Source organism: Cynocephalus volans, chromosome 1 (assembly GCF_027409185.1).
Source record: "Cynocephalus volans isolate mCynVol1 chromosome 1, mCynVol1.pri, whole genome shotgun sequence".
NCBI lineage: Eukaryota > Metazoa > Chordata > Mammalia > Dermoptera > Cynocephalidae > Cynocephalus > Cynocephalus volans.
This window is the reverse complement of record NC_084460.1, coordinates 25,256,901-25,281,076: the sequence shown is the minus strand read 5'-3', so window position 1 is coordinate 25,281,076 and position 24,176 is coordinate 25,256,901. Positions and strand designations below refer to the sequence as shown.

General features: G+C 43.4%; 1 protein-coding gene across 1 annotated transcript in view; it reads left to right on the top strand.

The window, feature by feature from the left end:
• Positions 1-18,819, top strand: part of TMC2 (transmembrane channel like 2) — a 72,605-nt gene extending 53,786 nt beyond the window's left edge. The window contains exons 15-19 of the mRNA XM_063086780.1: positions 630-869; positions 8,414-8,539; positions 15,849-15,927; positions 16,921-17,038; positions 18,605-18,819. Of these exons, the coding sequence (XP_062942850.1) occupies positions 630-869; positions 8,414-8,539; positions 15,849-15,927; positions 16,921-17,038; positions 18,605-18,819 (778 nt within the window). The remainder of the gene's footprint in view (positions 1-629; positions 870-8,413; positions 8,540-15,848; positions 15,928-16,920; positions 17,039-18,604) is intronic.
• The last annotated feature ends 5,357 nt before the right edge of the window (positions 18,820-24,176 follow it).

Below are 24,176 nucleotides of genomic sequence, written 5' to 3'. Positions count from 1 at the left end.
CATGGAAGAAGAGAGGGAGGGAGAAAAGGAGGAGGGGAGGGAAGAAGGAAGAAGAAAAAGAAAGAGGGAAGGAAAGAGGAGAAAGAAAGAAGGAGGGAAGGTAGAGAAGAGAGGAGGGCAAGAGGGAGAAACGAGGGAAAGGAGGAGGAGGGAGGGAGGAAAGAAGGTGGAAGAGGAGGGAGGTCAATGAACTGAGGACCTTCCTCCTCTGACAAGGGAGTTCGAGGCTGCACAACTTCAGCCAAAGACTGGAGATGCCAAGGGCTCATTGCGAGCCACTGTACAATTCTCTTAATCGAAGACCTTCAAATACTTCTCTGAGCAGCAATGCTATTTTATGGGGACCGTGGAGGAGACCATCCAATTTTCTAGATACCTGGCGGCAAGGCAGTGGCAAAATCCTGGCCACAGCCCAAGCCAGTAATGCTCAGAGTGCAGCCCTCTCCTGAGGCCTGGCTGGCTATGGCCTGGTGATGAATATTCTGGTTTGGGAGGCCCCTGTCCTTGGGACCTGCAGAGAAAGCAGCCCGGCCTCTTGCCCTAACCCATCAATCCCATTTCCTCCCATCATCCTTCCCTTCCCTTCCCTGCTGTCACGCCAACCAGGTGTCTGGTTTCTGCCCTTCCAGGATGGGCTCCTTCTATGCGCCAGGTCTGGTGGGCATCAACGTTCTGCGCCTGCTGACCTCCATGTACTTCCAGTGCTGGGCAGTGATGAGCAGCAACGTGCCCCACGAACGCGTGTTCAAAGCCTCCCGGTCCAACAACTTCTACATGGGCCTCCTGCTGCTGGTGCTCTTCCTCAGCCTCCTGCCGGTGGCCTACACCATCATGTCCCTGCCACCCTCCTTCGACTGCGGGCCGTTCAGGTGCAGAGTCTTGGTTGCACAGGAGCAGCACTCCCCCGAGGCAGTCTGCTCAGAGGCCCGTGGCTCTGAATTCCAGTTCTGGTTTCATGTCAGCCTGTAAAAGGCTGCGGAGCTTTGGGCAACTCATCAATGCTGTTCAGCAGAGTTTGCTGCCAGGAGGGAAATGTTCTGTGTCTGCACTGTCCAATATGGTAGCCACCAGCCACGTGTGGCTTTTGAACCCTTGAAATGAGGAACTGGGAAACTGAATTTCTAATTTTATTTCATTTTAATTAATTTTAATTTAAAGGCTTTGAAGAATCATGCCATAAGATAAGACGTGTGAGCTAGTGTTTACCCATCCTTACTGACCACAGAACTCCTTCTGCATGGAACACCCATCCAGGGCTGGCAGCAGGGTGAGCAGGCCTGTGAGCTGCACGCACGTGTGCAACGCTGAGAGCGCTTGCCTCCTGACATTGCGCACCCCACAACCTCACCCTCCTTCCTCTAGTCCCGGCCCTGCCTACCAGTGCGGAGAAACGTACTTTGGGAAATGCCAATCTGGTAGTTCTCATTAGTAAGGGACGTCCCTAGATAAAGCCCAGGGTTGGTGGAGCCAGAGATGTTAGCAGCATGTTCCAGCAGGGCGTGATCTGGCCACACAGTAAGCGGGGTGGGGGAGGCATGTCAATCTAGAGTGGAAGGAACATTCTGAACTGTAGGAGGCCTGAGACACCAAGCCAAGGGGAGAACCACATGGTAGAAGCCTCTGTTGACTTCTTCCTGAGCAAGGTTTAGAGGGTTGGACCCTGGGTGCCAGTGCCAGTGCCCCTTTTCTCAGGCTGCTCACCTGTCCCCAAGTAGGAGGTCAGCGTGTGGGCCTGTGCCATGCCTGGCCCTCACCATCAGCCCCACCCTTGCCTCATCTGCTGCCCTGAGAGGCCCTGACGACCTGCAACCAGATCACAGGGAAAGGAACCTGAAAATGGAACTCCAAAGGACAAATGGCTGCCACCTCCTCCCTGTCACTCCTCTGATCAGAACCCACCAACAGTGGGAACGTTCGTCCCTCAGATATTTTCACAGCTGTCCTCTCACTCTCTTCAGGTCCTTACGCAAAGGTCACCTTCTCAGTGAGGCTCTCCCTGGAGACCATAACTAAAATGTCACACGCACACTCTGCTTATGGTTGTTTCTGCTTTTTTTTTTTTAAAAGATGACCGGTAAGGGGATCTTAACCCTTGGCTTGGTGTTGTCAGCACCACACTCAGCCAGTGAGCGAACTGGCCATCCGTATATGGCATCCGAACCCGGGGCCTTGGTGTTATCAGCACCGCACTCTCCCGAGCGAGCCACGGGCCAGCCCTGTTTCTGCTTATTTTATCTCCTTATCTCTGTCCATCCTGCCATACCTTCTATTTATTATCTTGTTTATTGTCTGTCTCCCCTACTAGGACTAAGCTCCATGAGGGCATGGTTTTTGCTTCCTTTCTCACTACTTTATACCCAGAGTGTAGAAGAGAATAGCTGGTTTATGGTCAATGCTCGAACTAGACCCATCCTAAAAATTCGGTCGTACAGGGAGGGACTTAGGGTTTGGGCCACGTCAAATGCCTACAGAGGCCAGGCAGGCAACGTTAATGAATGAGGCTGGCAGCATGGCACAGCGTATGGTTACAAATGGGAATTGGTAAACTACAGCCTGTGGACCAAATCCAGATTACCACTTATTTTTGTAAGTAAAGTTTTTTGGAACACAGCCACACCCATTTGCTCACCTGTAGTCTACGGCTTCTTTCTTACTACAACAGCAGAACTGAGTAGTTGCAACACAGACCATCTGGGCCACAAAGACTAAAATCTTTTTTGTTTATCCCTTTTGAGAAAAAATTTGCCCACCCCCTGGTTTAGAGCTAGACTCTAGAGCCAGCTGTCATTTACCGGCTGGGTGACCTTGAGGACCTTACTTAGCTCTCTGTACTGCAGATTCATTGACTATAAGATGGAAACAATGGTAGTGTCTACCTCATAGGATTGTTATGAGTATCTGGTGTGTTGTTATTTGTAAAGCACTTAGAGGAGCATGCTGGTACATAGTAAGGCATTTATATGAGTTGGTTAAGTCTGATCCCTGCCCGAGATGAGGGCAGCTGGAGCTAACCTCCAGCCAATTGTTACCTTCAGGAACATGGGCCCAGCATTACCAGACCTTCCAGATATTCACAAAAGTCTGAACACTTATTTGAAACCCCCTAATATTTTAATTACAGCAATTAATCCAAGTTTTTTTTTAATGCTGTACCAAGCCACAGAACAAACCAGTGGACTTGGACTCCACATTTCACCTGTGTTTCCTCCCAGAGTTGATAGGTATGCAGGTATACATGTATCCAGGTATGCAGATCCATAGTCTCTTGCCTAAATCATAGTAAGGTAGTGGTGGAAGATATTTGACCATGGGCTTATGCTTTTCCTGTGGCCAGTGAACCAAGAACTAGGTAGACATCTGGAGCCAATTTAGAGAAATCTTCTATGGCATTTGGTACACCAAAGAATGCTGATCTCCTTTATATGAGTGGTAGCACTGAGCACTCATGTCTATTTCAAATTCCTTACTTAGTAATTCATTCATTTTTGAGAGAAGAGGAAACGCAGCCCCAGGAAACATGGAATACAGGGAAAAACTATAGATTCCAGTCCCTCAATATAATTCAGAGGAGAGAAGCAACCAACCAATTACATCTGGTGATATATCCCCAGACTCATTTCAGTCTGCCTGTGGCCCAAAGCTAATTTTTTTTTACTTCTAAGGGAAACCGGGAATGATTTGAATTTACTTTCCCTTCTCTCCTTGGATTTGTTGAAATTCTACCAATAGGCCTTATAATTGGCCAGAAGGAGGACGGGAAATAGGAATAAATGTGCCAAGAACCCTGCTAATCTTCAACATGACCACACACCTATCAGTGAGGAGGGACAGTGGTGGTAATAAGGGGATATTCAAGGTATTTTGAATGCCTGGTTTGTGCCAGACATTGCATGAAGCATGTATTTTATCTTTATAACAATGCTGTGAGGTAGGAAGCATTATCTATACCCGGGGTCAGCTAACTACTTCTGTACAGGGCCTGATAGCAAATATTTAGGCTTTGCAGATCAAGAGGCAAAATTAAGAATATTATGCAGATGCTTCTACAAAAGAGAAATATGTAGATGCTTATACAAAAGAGAAATGTTATGTAGATGTTTATACTAAAGAAAATAAATGTTCACAAAGTTTTTATTGACAAAATTCAAAATATAATAATAAAGTATAATTTTTCATAGTAGAAGTCTACCAATGAGAAGAATGGAATTCTTTCTCAGGGGTGATAATGTTTCACATAATGGAGGTTCACAGTTTCTTCTAAGCCATTGCATTACTGTGTGTAGGGCAAGTCGGGATATTCACTTTCTATTTCTGACAAAAATTTACAGATTGAAAATGAATAAGTCACAAGAGCAAATAAGTTTACCATTGATACTACTGATTCAATCACACATGATAGAATCAAATATTTTCTGCAAAGCATCTGCTGATGAATCATACAATGAATAACCACAGGCTATAAACACCTAAAATTTCACAAGCATTGTAAATTTGTCCAGCCAAGCATTTTTCTGCTCCATACGTATTTTGACCGTTATCAGTTGCAGTACATCACAGCAGATTCCCCTTCAGGTTGTTCTCAGTAATTGTTTTCTCAATTTTTTCTTTGAACATATTCTCAGCCATATTTGTTCCATACAGAGTATTCATAGAGGTTCATTTTTCAGTCACTTCAAACTTGACATTAACTTCTCAAATAAATAACTGAGCAGTATAAGCAACATCTATTAACTCATCAAAAAACAAAGAAAACCACTTGAAATTATTTTCTTGTTTTTCAATAGGATGTTGCTCTCAATGTCCTCAACTTTTCAAGCAAGTTGCTCTTGCTGAAAATTCTAAAATTCTGAACAAGTTTATTTTCTCTGGATACATTTCTTCAGCTCCTGCAATCAAATGCAATCTAATTACTTCACCACTGGTAAATGGGAAATATGATTTGGGAACTGGAGGTAAGGGGATTCTTGTTATATAGTTACATATGTCTTGCAGTTATGTGGAAAGCTAAACTTGTAAGCAATGACTTGAATATTGAGAAGAGGAGATTTCCAAGCAAAGTGCTGAAGTTGCATCCTGGTTTCTTCTTGCTACATATAGTAACATGAGAGAGGAAAGAGATAAATTGGGGGAAAAACTGACAAGCTAAAAGGAATGAAGATTTGATGATTTCGGAAAGTCTCAGCCTGTTCAGATTGCAAAAGATGCAAAAATTAAATTTGCTGTCAGGAAAGGGTACTCTAAAGAGAAAACCAAGAATGAGGCTAGACAACCTTTTGCTAGTGCTTTTGAAGGATCAAAAGATCTGAGTATTCACACAAAGGACTCTGATGAGAATAAGCATATGACCCATAGATTCCCTCAACCATCTCAGCAGAAGTCAGGAATAGAGATAAGATTATCTAAGAAAGATAATGTAGGGCCCTCTTGTCTAAGAGTGAATTCCCATGATGTATATGGAAGACCCAAAGATTTCTGAGAATGTTATATCAGAAGAAACACTTCCAGCTTGGACCAAAAAGGACAGAGTGGAGATAAAATAAAGGAAGTTTGTTGGCCTCCCAAAACTTACAGGCAGGAAATAGGCTGATAAAAATCTACTCATCTGAAATATGTGCTGTCCTTCAAGAAAAAAAACAGGATAATTCCAAAGGCAGAACTGCAGGCCTGGAGGGCAGAGGTGCAGGCACAGAGAGTGTAGCCAAGAGCCCAGAAGATTATTCTCAGGGCTTTGGAACCAAATGATATTTGGTTGGTTGGATTTCAAAATTGGTTGGGATTGGTGATTATTTTCTTCCATATTCTCCATTTTGCAATTGGAATGTCTATAGCTGTTATCCTATACCTGTCCTACCATTGTATTTGGGGAGCAAAAAATTTCCTGTTTACCAGGTCCACAGATAGAGAGGAAATTTTGCCCCAGAATGGGCCTTACCCAGAGTCTCACCCATATCTGATTTAGACTACTTAGATGATGAGATTGGGACTTTTCAGCTGATGATATTTAGATGAGATTTTTGACTTTGAGTTGATGCTGTAATGAGTTGAGAATCTGGGGGATGTAGGGATGGGGAGAATATATTTTACCTGTGGGAGCAAATGTGAATCTTTAGGGGCCAGAGAGCAGACTGTGTTATGTTAAATAATGGCCCCCAAAGATATCCATGTTCTAATTTCTGGAACCAGTGAATGTTATTTATATGGCAAAAGGGCCTTTGCCAAAGTGATTAAATTAAGGATCTTGAAATGGAGATATTATCATGGATTATCAAGGTGGACCCTAAATCAAAAGTGTCCTTATAAAAGGGAGGCAGAGGGAGACTTCACTCCATGAGTAAAAGGTGATGTGACTGTGGAAGCAGGAAGAGATTTGGAGATTCCATGCTGATGGCTTTGAAGATGGAAAATGGGCCATGAACCAAGGAATGCAGCTCAAGAAGCTGGAAAAGGCAAGAAAATAGATTCTCCCCTACAGTTTCCCTCTACAGGGAGAGCAGCCCTTCTGACACCTTGATTTTAGCCCAATGAAACCATTTCAGATGTCTGCCCTCCAGAACTGTAAGAGAATAAATTTGTATTACTCTAAGCCACCAATGTGGTAATTTATTAACAGCAGCCACTGAAAACTAATACACCATTTACTTCAATGATAAAATAATTCACACTCAACTGTGACTTAAAAGGAAAATGTGATGATGTGGTGATATGTGTGGCACTTGAAATGCGGTCATGTTCTAATGGCATTCTTGCCATTTGTAGTGTGCTTCACAACAGTGCAAAGCAGTGAAATGGCCTCAAATGGTCTCTGATGTAACTGCTTATCTCTGCCATCACAGCACAAAAGCAGCCATAGGCAATACCTAAACAAATGATAGTGGCTGTGCTCCAATAAAACTTTATTTACAAACACTGAAATTTGAATTTCATATTTTAATTTTACATGTCACAAAATATTACTTTTCTTTGTTTTCTTTTTCCTACCACTTAAACATATAAAACCCATTTTTACTCACCGGCCATATAGAAACAGGTGGCAAGCTGAATTCATCCATGGGCAATTGTCTATCAACCCCCAATCTGAACTTTACATGAGAGAAAAGTGAGGCTGCTAGCTGCAACATTTTGGAGGGCTCTTATAACTTGATGCACCATACTCAATATTTTATATGAGTGTATGTCTGCATCCCCTAAACAGTCTTCTGAAGCAAGTACTATTATTATACTTATCATACCATATTGTACTATATTAATATTATACTATATTACACAGATGAGAAAACTAGGGCAGAGACATTTTCATTATATTACCCAAAGACATCAAACCTCTGCAGCATGTCCAATAGAAATTTCTGTAATGATGGAAACATTCCATTTTTTCCTTCTAATATAGTAGCTGCTAGTCACATAACTATTGAGCACTTGAAATGTGTAACTAAAAACTGAATTTTTAATTTGATCTCATTTTAATTAATTTTTACATTATTTTAATTGCCACATTTGAAAGTACAGCTCTAGTGAGGAAAGCCAGGGTATGAATACAGGCATAAAGAAAATAAGTAAATTATCCATGGTGTCCCATAGCTAATAAATGGGATAGCAAGGATTTGAACCAGGAATTTTAAACCCCAAAGTCTATTTCTTGGCACCAAAATTACCGACCACGAACCACCAGCATCCAGGAGTCTCTGGGCAGGTATTTATGGGGTCAATCTGCATAATGGTTCTTAGGTATTTGAAGAAAATCAAAATTACTGTTGTGAACTGTCCAGGAACCAATTGGAATTGGATGATCCAATCTAGAATTATAACCTCAAGACTAATTGTGGATTTTTTTTTCTTTTTTTTTTATTGTGGGTATTTTTGAGAGGCACCATGAAGTTGTCCATCCCATCAGCCTCTGGAGAACAGTTTCCATGCCAAGGGGCCCAGAGGAAGCTCCATGTTGGTTTGTAGCTAAATCAACAGCAATTTTATCCCACAGGAATATATGAGAAGGGCTGGCCTGTTAGCTCAGTTCTTTAGAGTGTGGAGTTTTAACACCAAGGTCAAGGATTTGAATTCGCATACCAGCCAGCCACCCCCAACAAAACAAACAACAAACAAAGAAAATATGAGAAAACCATTTTTTTCTTGCTGAGCAAGGTGTCAAACACAGAAGAGCAATGTCATTTGAGAAGTTGTGAGGTAACACAAGCATTGAGCTGGTGAGCCACTGCGCTGACCCAGCCATAAGCCCTTGTCAAAATGACAGCCCCTTGTAGGGCATTTTTTACTTCTAGTCCATTTGGAGCAGAGCTCTGGTTCTTCCAGGAAAGTAGTGGCAAGAGGCAGCTTTGCACCCATGGGGGCATAGACATGGCTGTGTGCACCATATGAGCTTTGCCGCATGCTATAACGTGTCCTCTCTTCTTTCCAGTGGGAAAAACAGAATGTATGATGTCCTCCAGGAGACCATTGAAAACGATTTCCCAACTTTCCTGGGCAAGATCTTCGCTTTTCTCGCCAATCCAGGCCTGATCATTCCAGCCATCCTGCTGATGTTGTAAGTTAGCCAGGGCCCATAGCTCTACCTCATGGAAACTTCCCTTTGTAGTTGAGACTTCCTTGGCAGGTCCTTCTTTCCTGCTGAGTCTGAATTCCCCAGAATTAGACCCTGAGACAAGGATTCAAATGCAAGTAGTTTGTCAAAGAGGGACTAAGAAATTGAGACAGGGAAGGGGAAGGAAAGTGCATGATTACCACTGTGAATGACTCGACTTTAATCCTGCTGGGGAACCCTGGGAGACAGTGTGCCCCGCAGTTACCCTTCCCTCATGGTGAGGGATTTGGGGCATTCGTAGACCAGCCCCGTCAGTCACTGATAGAGGCCCAGTGGGGTAGGTTAATTCCCTGGCTATTTTGACCAGCTGTGTTGAGTAGAATGGCTTCTTTTGGAGGAGTGGGGAGGTGGGGAATTGGTAGGATGAACAGGAAGCTTTTGCACAGAGGTGAAGGTACTGGCAGTTGTAAGTCTTTCAGGAAGCACACCAAAAAATAGGATCCGAGGAATACAGGTAAGCCCTGACAACCTCCACAACATTCTGGAAATATCAAAGACCTCTGGGCTCTGAGTCTCTCAGAAAGCTGAGGGGTGATCCAGCCTGACCCTGGCTGGGCCCACAGCACTACTCCACTGAGCACCTTGTGCACCCAACAGTTGGTTAAGTCATCCGTGTTCCCTCAACAACTGTTAAAGCCTGGAGGATAGTGGGTGGGTCTGATGATCTCTGTATCCCCAACACCATCCTAATGCCTGGAGTGTAGGAGGCAAACAGTCAATGCTCCAGGAAGTAACTGGGGAAGGAAGAAACAAAGGAAGGCAGGAAGTGAGACTCTTGAATTTTAATTGTCTGTCATCCAACAATGTGCTAGTGAAAATAGTAGGTTTTTTTCTTTAAAAAAAAACATATTTTGGCATGCTTTTTAAAAATTATGAAGTATTCCCAGTTTACGGAATAGTACAGACAACTATGATACTATCACAAAATTAAATGGATGCTAACACTTTGCAATGTTTACTTCAGATCTTTCTTTTTAAAAGAAATAAAATGTTACAGATACTGTTCCAGCCCCACCCAATCCTTTTCTCTTCCTCCCTCTCCAAAGGAACCACTATTCAGATTAGTTCTAATTATTTCCATGCATATTTTGATATTTTTATCACGTGCTTATATACTATTGTTTACTGAGTTTTAAAACTTTTTATGAATGAGTCAAATTGCATATATATACTTTTCCTCACTCAACATTATGTTTGGGGGATTTATCCACGTGGATACGTGAGCACCCATTTGAATAGCTCTAGCTTGTTTCATTGGATGAATCAACCACAGTTTAGCCATTCCTCTGCATAGGCATAGTCACGTTATTCCCACTCCTTTGCTATTGCAAATGGTGCTCCAATGAACACTTCGTATATGTCTCCTTCTGCAGTTGTGAGAGTTTCTCTAAGGTAGACATCTAGAAGTAGAATTGCTGGGTCATAGGTATGTGCTTCTTCAGTCTTTTTAGATATTGCAGAATTGCTCTCTGAAATGGTTGTTATTTCCTTTTGACTCTTTTTTATAAATTGCAGCTCTCTGATGAAATTCTTCATCTTTCTATTTTCTTGAACATAGTAATTATAGTTTTTTTGCTTTTTTTTTTAAAGATAAGCGGTAAGGGGATTCTAACCCTTGACTTGGTGTTGTCAGCACCACGCTCCCCCAAGTGAGCTAACTGGCCATCCCTATATAGGGATCCAAACCCGTGGCCTTGGTGTTATCAGCACCACACTCTCCCAAGTGAGCCACGGGCCGGTCCTAATCATAGTTATTTTTAAAATCCTTGTCTCATATTCCAATATCTTAATCACCTGTGGGTCTATTTTTATCGTCCTTTTTTTTCTCTTGTTTATCAGTCATTTGGTCCTACTTTTAGTGTGGCATGTAATTTTTACCAGGTTCCAAATATGTGGATGAAAAAGTATAGAGGCTATGGATAAGGGAGAGGTTTTCTTCTGAAAGGCATATGTAGAATACTAGCATATCAATTAATCCTGTCAAGGGCTGGTGTTTCAGTTATCTATTACTGTATAAGAAACCACCTCAAAACAGAAAAAAAAAAACCCCAATAATTTATTTTACTAATGAATCTACAATTTGGGTAGAGCTCGGTGAATGATTTTCTTCTTCTCAATACTTTCTCTGTTCATCACCAGGGGAAGGTCTAGTGGGGGCTGGAGGATCCATCTTCAAGATGGTCACTCATGTGACTGACCAGCTGGTGCTGACCATCAGCTATGGTCTAGAGGACTACGGCCTAGAGACCTCATCTCCTCTCCACAAGCTGCTTGGGCTTTCTCACAGCATGGTGGCTGGATTCCAAGAGAACATGGTGGATAGCCATGGCATTTTTGTAACCTACCCTCAGAAGTTACATTCCATTTCTTCTTCTTTTTTTTTTTTTTTTAATACCTTCTATTACTTCTGCCATACTCTACTGAGGCAGTTACAAAGGCCTACCCAGATTCAAGAGAAAGAAATATAGACTCACCTCTTAATGAGGAAATAGCTAGATTCTAGAAGCACATGTAAGATGGGAGCCACATTGTTGTGGCCACCTTTGGAAAATACTCTCCCATTGTCAGCTTTGGGCTTTCTCAGGCCTGCTTTATTTCAGTTTTTTGCTATTTCTAGGGCACAGATCTTACTCTCAGGATGTGACCCTTACTCTTGAACCTGGTCATTCAGGGGTCTCTGCTGAAAGCCTAGGGTATATACCAACTCCCCCCACCTTGGCAGGGCTTGAAGTCTATTCTCTCTTTTCCCAGTTGTGCTTTCTCCAGTACTACAGCTACACCTGCTAAAATCTCTGCTCAGCTCCTCAGCTGCCCTGGTGCCATTTTCTTCTGGGATTCTTAGAGCAACTGAAGATTTAGCCAATGATTTGAGGGGAATCAGTATGCATATTTTTTGCTTACTTTTTTGCAGTTTGTTCTTCTCTGGGATTTTGCCCCTCAAGTCCCTTTGTCTCCTCAACATTGTAAGATTTACATTTTCTGCTTGGATTCTACTCTCATATCACAAACTAGAAACACCCTCAAGGAGAAAGCCTGGGTAGACGTAGAGCTCTTCTCACATGCTTCCTTTCCTTCAAGCATCATAGCCCTTTAAGTCTGCTGGTATTCGTTGCTCTCCTGTGTATTAAAGTATGGCTTTGCAGATTTTGCCCAGCTTTTACAGCCGTTTTCCTCTGGAGAGCTGGTCCAATACAAATTCTTCAGCCATAGCCAGAAACAGAAGTCTTTCCTTTCTTTGCTTGTTTGATTTTCCACATGAACATTAGAGTCAGATTGCCTAGTCCCAAAACAAGCACGAAAATAACCTGTGACCATTTTCATTAGGATTCAGAATGAATTGGCTTAGTTATGTTGTTGAGTTTCCCCATCAATTGACAGTCTTTCTCTTTCAGCACTTTGCATATGTCATCCCGCTGCCACTTGGCCTCTATGGTTTCTGATGAAAAAGTTGACTGTTAATCTTGTTGCAGATTCCTTGTATGTGATGAGTTACTTCTCTCTTGCTGCTTTCCAGATTCTCTCAGACTGTGGCTTTTTTCAGTTTGTCTAGCTATAGATCCCTTTGAGTTTATCATGCTTGGAGTTCATTGTGCATCTTGCGTAGACTAATATTTTTCATTATATTTGTGAGTTTTCAGCCATCATATCTTCAAATATTCTTTATGACCCTTTCTCTCTTTCCTCTCCTCCTGAGATTCCCATTAGGCATATGTTGGTACATTAGATGTTGTTCCATGGCTCTGTTATTTCACCTCATTATTTTTACTTCCTGTTTCTTAAGATTGGGTAATTTCAATTGCTCTATCTTCCAGTTCATTGATTCTTTCTTCTGCCAACTCAAATATACTGTTGAGCACCTCTAGACAATTTCTTATTTCAGTAATTTTACTTTTCAATTCCAGAATTTCTATTTTGTTCTTTTATTTATGATTTCTGTCTCCTTACTGATATTCTTTATTTGGTGGGACATCATTTTCATACTTTCTTTTAGTTCTTTAGACATGGTTTCCCTTAGTTCTTTGAACATATTTAACATAACTGATTTAAAATCTTTGTCTAGTAAGTACAGCATCTGGGCTTCCTTGGGTGCTGTTTCTATTGATAACTTTTTCAAAACCCTGTGCATGAGCCATACTTTCTTGTTTCTTTGCATGTCTCGGTTCTTGAAAAGTACATATGGTAAATAATATTATATGGCAACTCTGGAAATCAGATTCTCCTCCCCTCTCAGGGTTTGCTGTTGTTGCTGTTTATTGTTATTATTGTTGTGTTTGTTTAGTGACTTTCCTGAACTAATTCTGTAAAGTCCACTTTTGTTTTTGTTTTTGTTTTTGGTGGCTGGTCAGCACTGGGATCCAAACCTTTGACCTTGGTGTTATCAGCACCACGCTTTAACCAAGTGAGCTAACCAGCCTAAGTCTGTATTCTTGGTTGTGTGTGGTCACTGAAGTCTGTGCTCAGTTAGCTTAGTGGTCAGCTAAGGACTAGACAGAGATTTTCATATATGCCTGGAGCCAATAAGTCTCCCTGTATTTGCCAAGGGGCTCTGTGTGTGTATTTGGGAATGCTTTCAACCTTCAACTGGGCAGTTTACCACTCTGCCTTATTCTTCACTTCCTGCTTGCGCAGAGGGTCTAGGTTAGCCAGAGGTAACACCTTAGTGTCTTCTCAAGTCTTCCCTCGGTGTGCACACAGCCCTACACATCATGCACATGGCCCTCTAGATTCTCAGGAATATTTCAAAGCTCTTTAAAGCCCACACTGAATATCTCATTCCCCAGCTTCTCCTTTTATACATTTTGGCTAGCCTATTGTTTGCCTTAACTGTTATCTAACACCTCATACAGCCATGATGCTCAAAAATTGCCTCTATTTTTGACACTCTCCGAAAAAAGGCTGTTCACATTGGTCAAGTTATGAGTGAGGTCAAATAAAGACAGCCTTGCAAGTGGCATCTTCTAGGGAACCACTGGACAAATCAAATAACGAAAGTTCTCTGGAAATGAAGATTTGCAGAAGCTCTAAACCCATTTGACCTCTTCCAGTGACTGCCAGGCAACTGGCTTTCTCCATGATTTGGGGTTGTTGGTTTTCAAACCTATTGAGAAACTGGGTGGGGGAAGGAGGAATAGGGCAACTGAAATGCTGAAAAGGTTATTGTTCTTACTGAGATTCAGCTGTTTTCCTTGAAAAGGTGCTCCCTAAATTTACTGCAAACCTTTGGCTCATTTTCAGAGTTCTGAAAAAGTCGATTCTGACAATTTTTGCCAGTGTTTTTATTGCTTTTACGAAGGAAAGAATTTTCAGAGATTCTTACTCTGCCATTTTTACTTACATCTGGATTGACCTTTAGCCTTGGCTGATCTCTAAAGATTTTGTTAAAAACTTTCTCTTTGAGCATCATCCTTGCTGTTCCTTAGCCATGTCTCTCTGTCTTGCCTATTTATGGGTTGAAATTCCCAAAGAGTATTTCAAAAAAACGGCCTCTGCTGCTCCTCACCAGGGCAGGGCCAGCCTCCCTGCAAGCCCGTAGTTAGTTTCCAGGCTGCTGCCACAGAGCTACCAGCCTGGAGGGGAACTGGAGCTCCACTCTCTGAGGGGGCATCTCTCCTTCAGCACCCCCCCACCCCCCCCAGTAGCTTTCTGAAAGTGGATATAGGCACAGGGATTTAAGGGCCCTAGAAGGGGCCAGATGGATGTAGAATTGTTTCCTTTATTCATCATTCATGTAACACCCATTTTTGAAAGTCTGCTCTGTGCCCTCCCTGAGCAGTGCCATTGCCAGAGCAAACCTTTACATGTCATTTTACATCCTTTATACCAAACACCCTCTACTTCTAGTCCTGGCATGAGAGGGATGACATGACAGTGACAACCTGGACTGCCGTGTGACCTCCTGAGGAAATTCTAGAACTCATAAACAAACCTGACCCTTGCAGACACAAGAAGAAATGCTAAAATTTGGAAACATCCTTAGAAGGAACACAGCATCCATGGGTATTTTGTCCACCATTTGCTGGCTGTGTGCTCTTGAACAAGAAACTCACCTCTCTGACTTCTGATTCTTCTCTAATAAATGGGTTAATTAGGAGAGAAGGAGAGGCCTGGCACAGAATAGGGCCTCACAAAACAGACATTGGTCCCTTCACCTGTCCTCCCTTCTCCCCTCCTCTTGCCTACAGTCTACTGTGTTCTTGCTTCAGGAATCTCACATGACAGCCTCAGACCCATACTCTGCCCCCAAGGATAATGCTGCTCTTCTTCTCTAGCTGGAGAGAGCTCTACTAAGGCACCTATGAATGGCCCAGCCGTGACAGGGAAGGCTTAGAAGACCCAAGCTGGAGCAGCCGAGGCTTGAAGTTCATGGGGAAAAGTAATGAATAAGAATGGACTCAAAAAACTCGCAGGCAACAGGCTGGCAGAGCACCCAACACAGGGGCATTCTGGCTCTTGTGGCCCTTCCCCTCATAGGTAGTACAGTCCATGTCATAGCCCCAGATCTTAGGTCCAGTCACAGGGAAGCCCAGGCTGCAGCCTCAAAGAACACCCAGTCACCCAGTCACCCAGTGGGGTCTGGACCACAAGACCAGGGCCAGACATGCCAGTGCACCCTGAGCAGGGGACCATCAAGGCATCTGCAGTTGCCTTTCTAGGCAAACTTGGAGCAGGTATCTTATCACCTCTACCTCTCCTCTCTCAAGACTTGAAGACTGTGGAAAGATTGTGGCTTCAATGTGGGCTCCAAGGAGTACTGATGGGTAGGATAACTTTGAGCAAATTATTTAACCTCTCTGAATCCCAGGATACTGGTCTGTAAACATGGTAGTCATCCTTTCTACTTCACGGGTTTTTCATCAAAACCAATGAGATGTGGAGTGTGTGCACATGACACAGAGCCTGCTGGAACAGGGCAAGTACCCAGGAAACACGACCAGCTTCTTCAGCAGACAAGAAACCCTGCCATGTCCCAGAAGAGGGATGATTCCTTTAGCCAACCTTTATTGAGCACTCTGAGAGCTAGAGATGTATAGGTTTTATCCATGCTAAATAACATAGAGAGGAAGCAGGGGTGTCCAGGACCTTCTTCACATTCAGAAGAGAACTTAGGATGGTAAGACTTCCTTCCTGCCTGACCAGAGGCAAAGCCTTGGTGCCTATTCCAGGAACCCTGCCTTGATTCCCCAGGAAAGGCACACAGCTCTTGTCATTTCCCAAGATCACAGGACCACAAGGGCATGCTTTTCTCTTGCAGCCTGGCCATCTACTACCTGAACTCAGTTTCCAAAAGCCTCTCTCGAGCCAATGCCCTGCTAAGGAAGAAAATCCAAGTGGTGAGTCTGGTGGGAGTTTCATCCTGCAGGGTAAAAAGATGCCATGTGTTTGGTTTTTGCTAGTTTGCTCTGTGAGCCCACTTGTATTATCTAAATGGCTTTCTTCTAGACCAAATCCAAAAATATCTGTATTACAGGAAGCAGCCTTGTGAGATTCAACAGCATGCATTTATATTATGAGGATATTTGGGGATTCATAACAATAATGACTTAAATTTGGGGAGGTTGCTTAAGAACAGATGAAATTCAATGGGTTCAACCAATACTCATGCATAATAAGTCCAGTACCCACAATAATCCTACATATTAAAACTAATTCAGTATAAATATTAAGAAAAATGTTGTGGGCAAAATGACATATTGCTTGTGTCCCTGAGACTAGGAGGTCTCCTGAGTACACACACACACACACACACACACACACACACACACACACACACACACACACACACACAAAATGACATATTGCTTGTGTCCCTGAGGCTAGGAGGTCTCCTGAGGACACACACACACACACACACACACACACACACACACAATGACATATTGCTTGTGTCCCTGAGGCTAGGAGGTCTCCTGAGGACACACACACACACACACACACACACACACACAGTACTCTCTAAGCCCTGATTTTCTTGCTTCTGGAACTTTCCTTGTCCCTCTTCAGGAACTAATCTGTTTATTTGCTGGTTCCCCATCTGCACTTCCTTCTGTTACAACCTCACTGCGCTCCCGCACAGATACAGAAAACCATTGAAATAGAGAATTGGAAGGGTTTCTGTTCTCTGGCCAGATGTTCCTTCATACACTGTATAAATCTGAGAGTTTCAGACTGCCATCTCCAATCAGTTGTGAGAACCAATAACAGACAGTTTAAGGTAGTTACCAAGAACTGAAAATAGTCCCACTTTCTAGTTCACACCATCGTGGGCTCTGAGCCTCAAACACCCATTTCCCTAGCCAAGACCAATAGATCGTTTTCTCCTGCAGCTTCGCGAAGTAGAGAAGAGCCACAAATCTGTCAAAGGCAGAGCCACAGCCAGAGATTCGGGAGACACACCTAAAAGCAGCTCCAAAAATGCCACCCAGCTTCAACTCACCAAGGAAGGTAAATTCTTTTTCATGATGATTGCATTTTGGAAGGCCACATGGAAAGGTGTGAAGAGCCTGTGTGAATCAGACTGATCTGGGAATGGAATCAGACTTTTAACAATTGTTATCTATATGAAGTTGGGCAAGTTAATATAGGGATAAATCATAGCATCTCCTTCATGGGATGGGGAAAATGAGATGGGATCCCACATGCAAAGTGCTTAACAGAATTCCCGGCACAGAGAATGAACCCGTGAATGCCAGCTGGTAGTAGTAGTTTGTATTCTCTAAAAAAGTGAAGCACTGCAATATCTAGAATAAAAGGGTGAGAAAAGGCCACCTAAGAATATCCTAAGAAGGTGTCATGAGGCCTTTAAGGGGCGTGATCACAATCCAGCTCCAACCGGGGTGGGGAACGGTCAAGTTGAAAGAGACCATCTCTGACGTGATCCCATTTCCCAGAAATTGTCTGTTTAAAATCAAAGTGTCACATGTTCTCATATTTGTGGCAGTTAAAAATAAATAAATACACAAACAAATGGGGATGGCAGGGAAGAAGACACAACAATCACAATTCCTTGAACTTGTTAAGACAAGTGAACAGATATGATGTTGATGGGTGGGAGGGGGGAGAGGGAGGGGGAAGGGAGGAATCAGTAAAGGGACATGAAAATCAACTACATTGTATACTGATAAAATAAAAAGATAAAAATAGATAAAATTAAAGTGTCAGTATGTGGATTTGGCCTTAGATGTGAGAATTGAACAGAATGCACAAGAAATGACTGTTTAGGAGTTAGAATTTTTTTACAAGTATTCCAATTTCTTACTGATTGTATTTTTAAATTATTATGTTTAAGTTTTAGCTAGAATGATGCTAGCTGATATAACAAACAGGCCCAAAATGGCTAATGGCCTCAACACAATGGAAGTTTCTCTCTCACTCAACATAAAGTCCTAATTGGGTGTTTCCACTTGATGGCCACAAGTGATGATGTGGGGCCCTAACTCCTTCCATCCTGAGCTTCTGCGAGGAGCCTCGAAGACACACCTGGAAGAGGTGCAGCAAAGCCTGGAATTCCCTCAGAGGCCACACCTATCCTCAAGGGAGTGTGGTCCATTTCTATGTCTTAAAAGAAGAGGAACTGGGTTTGGTAAAGAGCAGGCTAGTCATTGTCCCTAACTTGGAGTTAGGGGAAGAGGAGAAAACAAGTAGTTGAGCTAGAAATTGATCTGATTCCAAACAGTGTGCACAGCCCTTTCCCCTCCATTATCATATTTGACCCTGGTAGCCACCCTGTGAGGCTATTACTGTCCCAATTTCATACTCTAGAAAACCCAGGATCAGAATCTAGTCCAAGGCCAAAGTTCAAAATCTAGTTCTCCAGCCAGCAGACTATACTCCTCCAACAGATGTTTATGCAAAAGCCAGGCTCAGGTTCCCATAGACCAGGGCAATCTGACAGCTCTCACACCACCAAACAGCACTAAAATCTACATTTAGTGCAGGGTGGCTCCAGAGAGCTCCAATTCTAATTACAACATCTCCCATATCCTCATTCTTCTCTTGGTTCATTTTCAGAAACCACGCCTCCCTCTGCCAGCCAAAGCAAGACCCTGGACAAGGCGCAGGGCCCTGGGACCTCTAGTTCTGCAGGCAGGACCACGCCACCTCCCTCCCAACACCTCCCTGCGTCTCATTCCCCTGCAATAAGACCAACTTCCCGCCAATCCAGGCCTCAGACTCATCCTAGGAGGTCAGCCTCTGGGAAGACGGCTCTGAAAGCTCCACACTGATGGCTGGGACTCATGGGAGCCCTAGTGCTGGGGCCGATCCTCAAGACCCACCATTTCCCACATACCCAGCCCGGTCTTCTCTCCTCCTGTCTTCTCTCACACACACGCACATTCTCTCTCCTCTTGTTTAATGTGGGAACTCCCATCACTTAGTCTCAGGCTCTTGTCAGTTTCACCCTTTAGGGGAGCAGGAGCCTTCTCTGCACTAAATACCCCTCCTGGTATCTTAGTTCAGGCAGCTCCAGACCTCAGTGGCTGCCCTCGACTCCAGGCTTTGCAAGGAACCGGCAGGGCTGCGACCCTCTTTGTAGACTTTTTCCATGGTGCATGTGTTGGGACTCAGGTGTCTGCCAGTTCCACTGCCTGCAAGGAGAATGCAGGGGGGTGGTGTATGTTTCTGACCATCACCTCTATCCAAACGAAGTTAGGTCGCTTAAATAAAAGGTCTGAGAAGCAAACAAAAATAAAGGTAAATGAACCAAAGTACAGTTATGGTGAGCAGGCAGATTGGTGATATACCTCAGCATCCAGCCTGAGGGAAGCTGACGCCATTAGGTGCAAAAAATGTGCTGGAGCCTCCTAGTGGTGAGGCACAGGAGCAGTTGAGTCACGTGGGTCTTCTGATCCAATTGAAGGAAACTTAAAGACTGCTCAGGGCAGAAAGGTCTTGTTCATGCACCAAATTCTGAAAGGAGTTTGATAAACTGCTTATCATATAAAGGACTCTGAAGATGGTTTCTTTGAGGAGTTTTGTAGGTGTACATGCAGAGGGCTTGTCCGGTGATTCTATGTCCACTTAGCATCATATCGTGGTTCTGTACAGAATGTCTCCTGGGGCCATAAGCCAGGGAAGCTAGACCATTAAGAAGGCTTTGCCAGCAAGGACAAAGGCTTAGCAGGGTGGGACTTCAACAGCCCAGGTGTCTTGTAGACAGCTCCTTACTTTCCTCTCCTCTGTGCTCCCAGACCCAAGTAAGCAGTGAGGCTTCAGGATCAAGGGACCATCTCAGCCCACATCTCTCGGTGTTCTAAAAGGAGTCCTCTCCCTCAGCCAGCCACCCCTATTGTTACAGCCACCACCCAACCAGGTCCTCAAGGGTTCCCAGGAGAATCCCCACACCCTGGAAATCAGGCAAAGTCCTGGTGGAGAGATGGAGATTTTACAGAGATTTCATAAGTTATACAATTAAAATAATTCTCAAGTTCCTTCCCAATTCCTTCCTCTTCCCAACCCAGCACCAAAATTCACACACCACCTGTGATGGAATGGGAATGGGGACATATGACCAGGAGAAACAGGACAAATTATTTCTCCCCAGTCTATCTCCAGCAAGGCTAAAGAAGTTGCTGCAGTGCCTCATCTCTGTGGATCCCATGTCCGAACCCCAAATCCAAAACAGCCTGTATGTCATGTGCCTTCTTCTGGGAAGAAACACCTGGCCTCGAGCTAACCTACCTGAGACCTCAATACAGGAATCCAGGCAATCTAACCCAACCAATCAGGACTGGAAGACCCAAAGATGGCAGCCGTACCAACACCTGGCCTTCAGCATCATCCTGCCTGGGGACATGCCAACCCCTGGGGAAGGAAACAAGAGTGGTGTGTCTGCCCAAGCCATCAGCCTCCTAGTGATTATGGTCAGGCCTCCGATGGCTTCTGACACACCTGAACAGCCACCACAAACACAAACAAATCATCTTGTTCCAATGAAGCATAATTTTATGTTAGAGAATGTATTTGTTATCTCTTGCTGCAAACAAATTATTCCTGAAACTTAACAGCTTAAAACAATAAACACATTATTATTATACAGTTTCTATGGGTCAAGAATTTGGGAGTGGCTTGGCTAGGCAGTTCTGGTTGTGGATATTGCAGCCAAGTTCTCAGCAGGGCTACAGTCATTGGGAGGCTTGACTGGGGTGGAAAGATATGCTCCCAAGATGGCTCACACATATGGCTACTGGCAGAAGGCTTCAGTTCCTTGCTGGCTATTGACAGGAGACCTTGGTCACTCTCCATAGGATTACTTGGGTGTCCTCATAACATGGCATCTAGTTTCCCCCAGAGCAAGTGATCCGAGAGGGAGAGCAAGGAGGAAGCCACAAGCCTTTTATGACCTAGTCCATTCCACCACTTTCTATTCATCAGACCTGAGTCAATAAGTCCAGCTCACAATCAAAAGGAAGGCATTAGCTTCACCTTGTGAAGAGAGGGTTATCAAAGAAGTTGTGGACATATTTTAATAGTAATTTTTCTAATTCAAATAGTTGCAAGAACTTTATCAAGAAAACTATAAAATTTTTTTGAGAGGAATCCACCAGAGGATTAGTTAGTGGTGGCTCCTGTGACTCTCAAGCAACAGGAAACTTCTGGTGAGCTAGTATGCAAAGAGGGGGTTAAAGTATAATGCCCTCCAAATTGAGAAGGTACTTTGAGACCAAAGAAGGAAGTAGGCGGGTCCATTCAGTAATCAGAGATACTTATTAATTGGATGACTTACATACAAGGAAGCTGGACACAGTGAAGAATCAGATGTCAGCGGTCAGAGCTCTCTGCAGGCTAGACAATGTTTATACAGCAAAAGCCCGTTACTAAGAATACCTTCAAGGAAACATCTTAAGAAAAATGAGGTAATAACATCATTCACCAGGTATTTTGTGATCCACGGGCGGGGGTCTTGTGATTTTGTACTGACCATTGATGCCACCTGCTGTAATAAATCCCTCACACCCCGAAACCCATGTTCCCTTTAAATTTGCCCTAAGGTTAAGGTGTAACTGGCCAGTGAAACAAAGGAATGAAGCTAAGCAGGAGTCAGCAGGGCACAGGGCACAAAGTGGCATTGGTTCTGTTCACCTTCTGACAGCTAGGGAGATGGGCAGAGGAAGAAGGCATGGGTAGGAGAGGAAGGGTGTTGAAGTGAGTGGCTTTATAGCTGATGTTATTAGAAAACAGACTAGAGGTTACTATCATCCCTGTGTTCTTGAATTTGACCTTCTACCTTATTCCGTCTTAAAACTTTGCTATTCAGCCTATGAGGCCATCAAGCATGAAGAACACTTCCTTTCTCCTTTCCTTCTGTCTTTCCTTAGCTCACCTAGGAATGATTTGAACTAGAAAGTCCATTTCACATTTGTCCAGAGAAATATAATTGGTATCTTACTGATATTACCGGAGTCTGTACATTCCTTACTGGAGGGAAATGACTGAATTTTATCTGTTAGAGGCTATTTTTTGCAGGCTGAATCTTTCACTTCTAATAACCTAACTGCTTGATTTCCATAAAGAGTTCCATTATACACAGAATCATGACAAAATCATGGGACACCTGTTTTCCCCCTGACTTGTACACTCACAGAAACCAGGGGTGATACACCATCCCAGTAAGGGGATCCGGGCAAGGTACCAACAGCATCCACTGCACCCTCCCCTCAGTAAAGTCATTTCAGATATGTTCTGTAGAGCCCCACTCAAAGCTGGAGCACCACGAACCTCATGCTCTGTAAGGGACAAGAGGAAATAAACCTGCCATGCAGAAATGGACATTTGTCTCTTTTGACCTCGGCAGAAAGGGAGGAGAAAAAGTCTCCCTTGAGAAGTTTTATCCACAAGGCAGCCCTCACCCAGAGGATCTAAATTCCCATACGATCTGTATGTTCCAAAAAACTCAAATGGAAATTTTAATTTAAAGTGATCTTATGTTGGTAGTACCTCCAGGAGAGGAAGTAAAGGGCAAAGAAACAAAAACAGCATTACAAATACAAAGCATGTAAGATGACAGAAATAGATCAATATTACATCAGGAATCAAAATAAATGCAAATGGACAAAACTGTCCAGATAGTAGGCAAAGATTATCTGATGAATATTTAAAAATCCCATATGCTGTTTTGGGCCGGCCCTGTGGCTCACTCGAGAGAGTGCGGCGCAGGTAGCGCTGAGACCGCGGGTTCAGATCGTACATAGGGATGGCCACTGCGCTCACTGGCTGAGCGTGGTGTGGACCACCCCGTGCTGAGGGTTGTGATCCCCTTACCGGTCAAAAAAGAAATCCCATATGCTGTTTCCAAGAGATACCTTTTAAACCTAAGGATAGAGTGGGTAAGGACTTTTTCCCTTTTGGGTCCTCAGAAATAAAAACTGAAATATAATCTTCAAGGGCAAAGTCACCAACTGTGTGAGTGTCATCAGATGTTAGTCAGGCTTGTTTTTGAGGGCTGAGGATGACTATTAAAGACAGCCACCTGCACTGCTAGGTAATTTATTCTTCAATGCAGTATTAGTTTGGAAAATATGAAGAAAGGCCCAAGGACATAGCTGGGGTAGATGAGGGATACAGAGCATACAGATACCTCTATCACTGACCCATGTCTGGAAAATGGGCCATACAAAGCTGACCCCCAAATTCTGTTGTAAAGATGCAACAAGTTGATGCATGCAAGGCTACATGCCAAGCATTACGCTAAGTGCTCAGCGAATAATAATAGTATCACAGGCATGGATAAGATTGAACACCCTCAGGCTCGGGTTATGAACACAAACAGCTCAAATGACCAAAACCTTTGCCCTATAAGCCTAATCAACTGCTGGGCTTCAGAAGCTGCCAGGTTGTCATTGCCAAAAAAGACAAGTGGGATGGCCAGTTAACTCAGTTAGTTAAAGCATAGTGCTGATAACACCAGGGTCCAAGTTTCGATCCATGTACCAACCAGCCCACAAAAAAAAAAAAAAAAAAAAGCAAAAAAGAGAAGAAAAATCGGGCTAAACAACCTTCCCAAGACGCTTTCCATTCTTCTGTGTCGATGTAAAGAAGTTGTATATATGTGTAACTCATTACCAAAGCCTGTTGCAGGGTTTCTTTCCACATTTGAGAAAAAGCCCCAGGAATTGCTAGCAGCTCTTTCAAATTTGATGAGGATTTTCTCACTCACGAACTGAGTATGAAGTGCTGCCATCTTGTGGTGGTTTCATGCAATTTCCTTTCCTGAAACTCTCACTAGTCACTGGGATTAAAACAGTATATTCCCCATTAGCATTGCTCAGAATAAGAACTCTGGATTAATTTACACCAAAATCACAGTTAGCCATAGGCTGGCCTAGATAAAAATGGTCAGATGATATAATGTATGACCCTTCCCAATGGGTGAACACTCTTATCTATACACAAAAAGAAAAAGCCCCAGGTGCCTCATGACTTTAGACGAACTTGGAGCACACCTGAGAATCCCACAACTCCCACTCAGACCTGCTCCCATATAGGACATTTTCTCAGCTGAAAAACTTTGGACAAGCTGTCTTGCACATCAGCTCCAAATTAATCTGCAAACAGTGCTTGATGGAGAATCGAGTCTCATCAG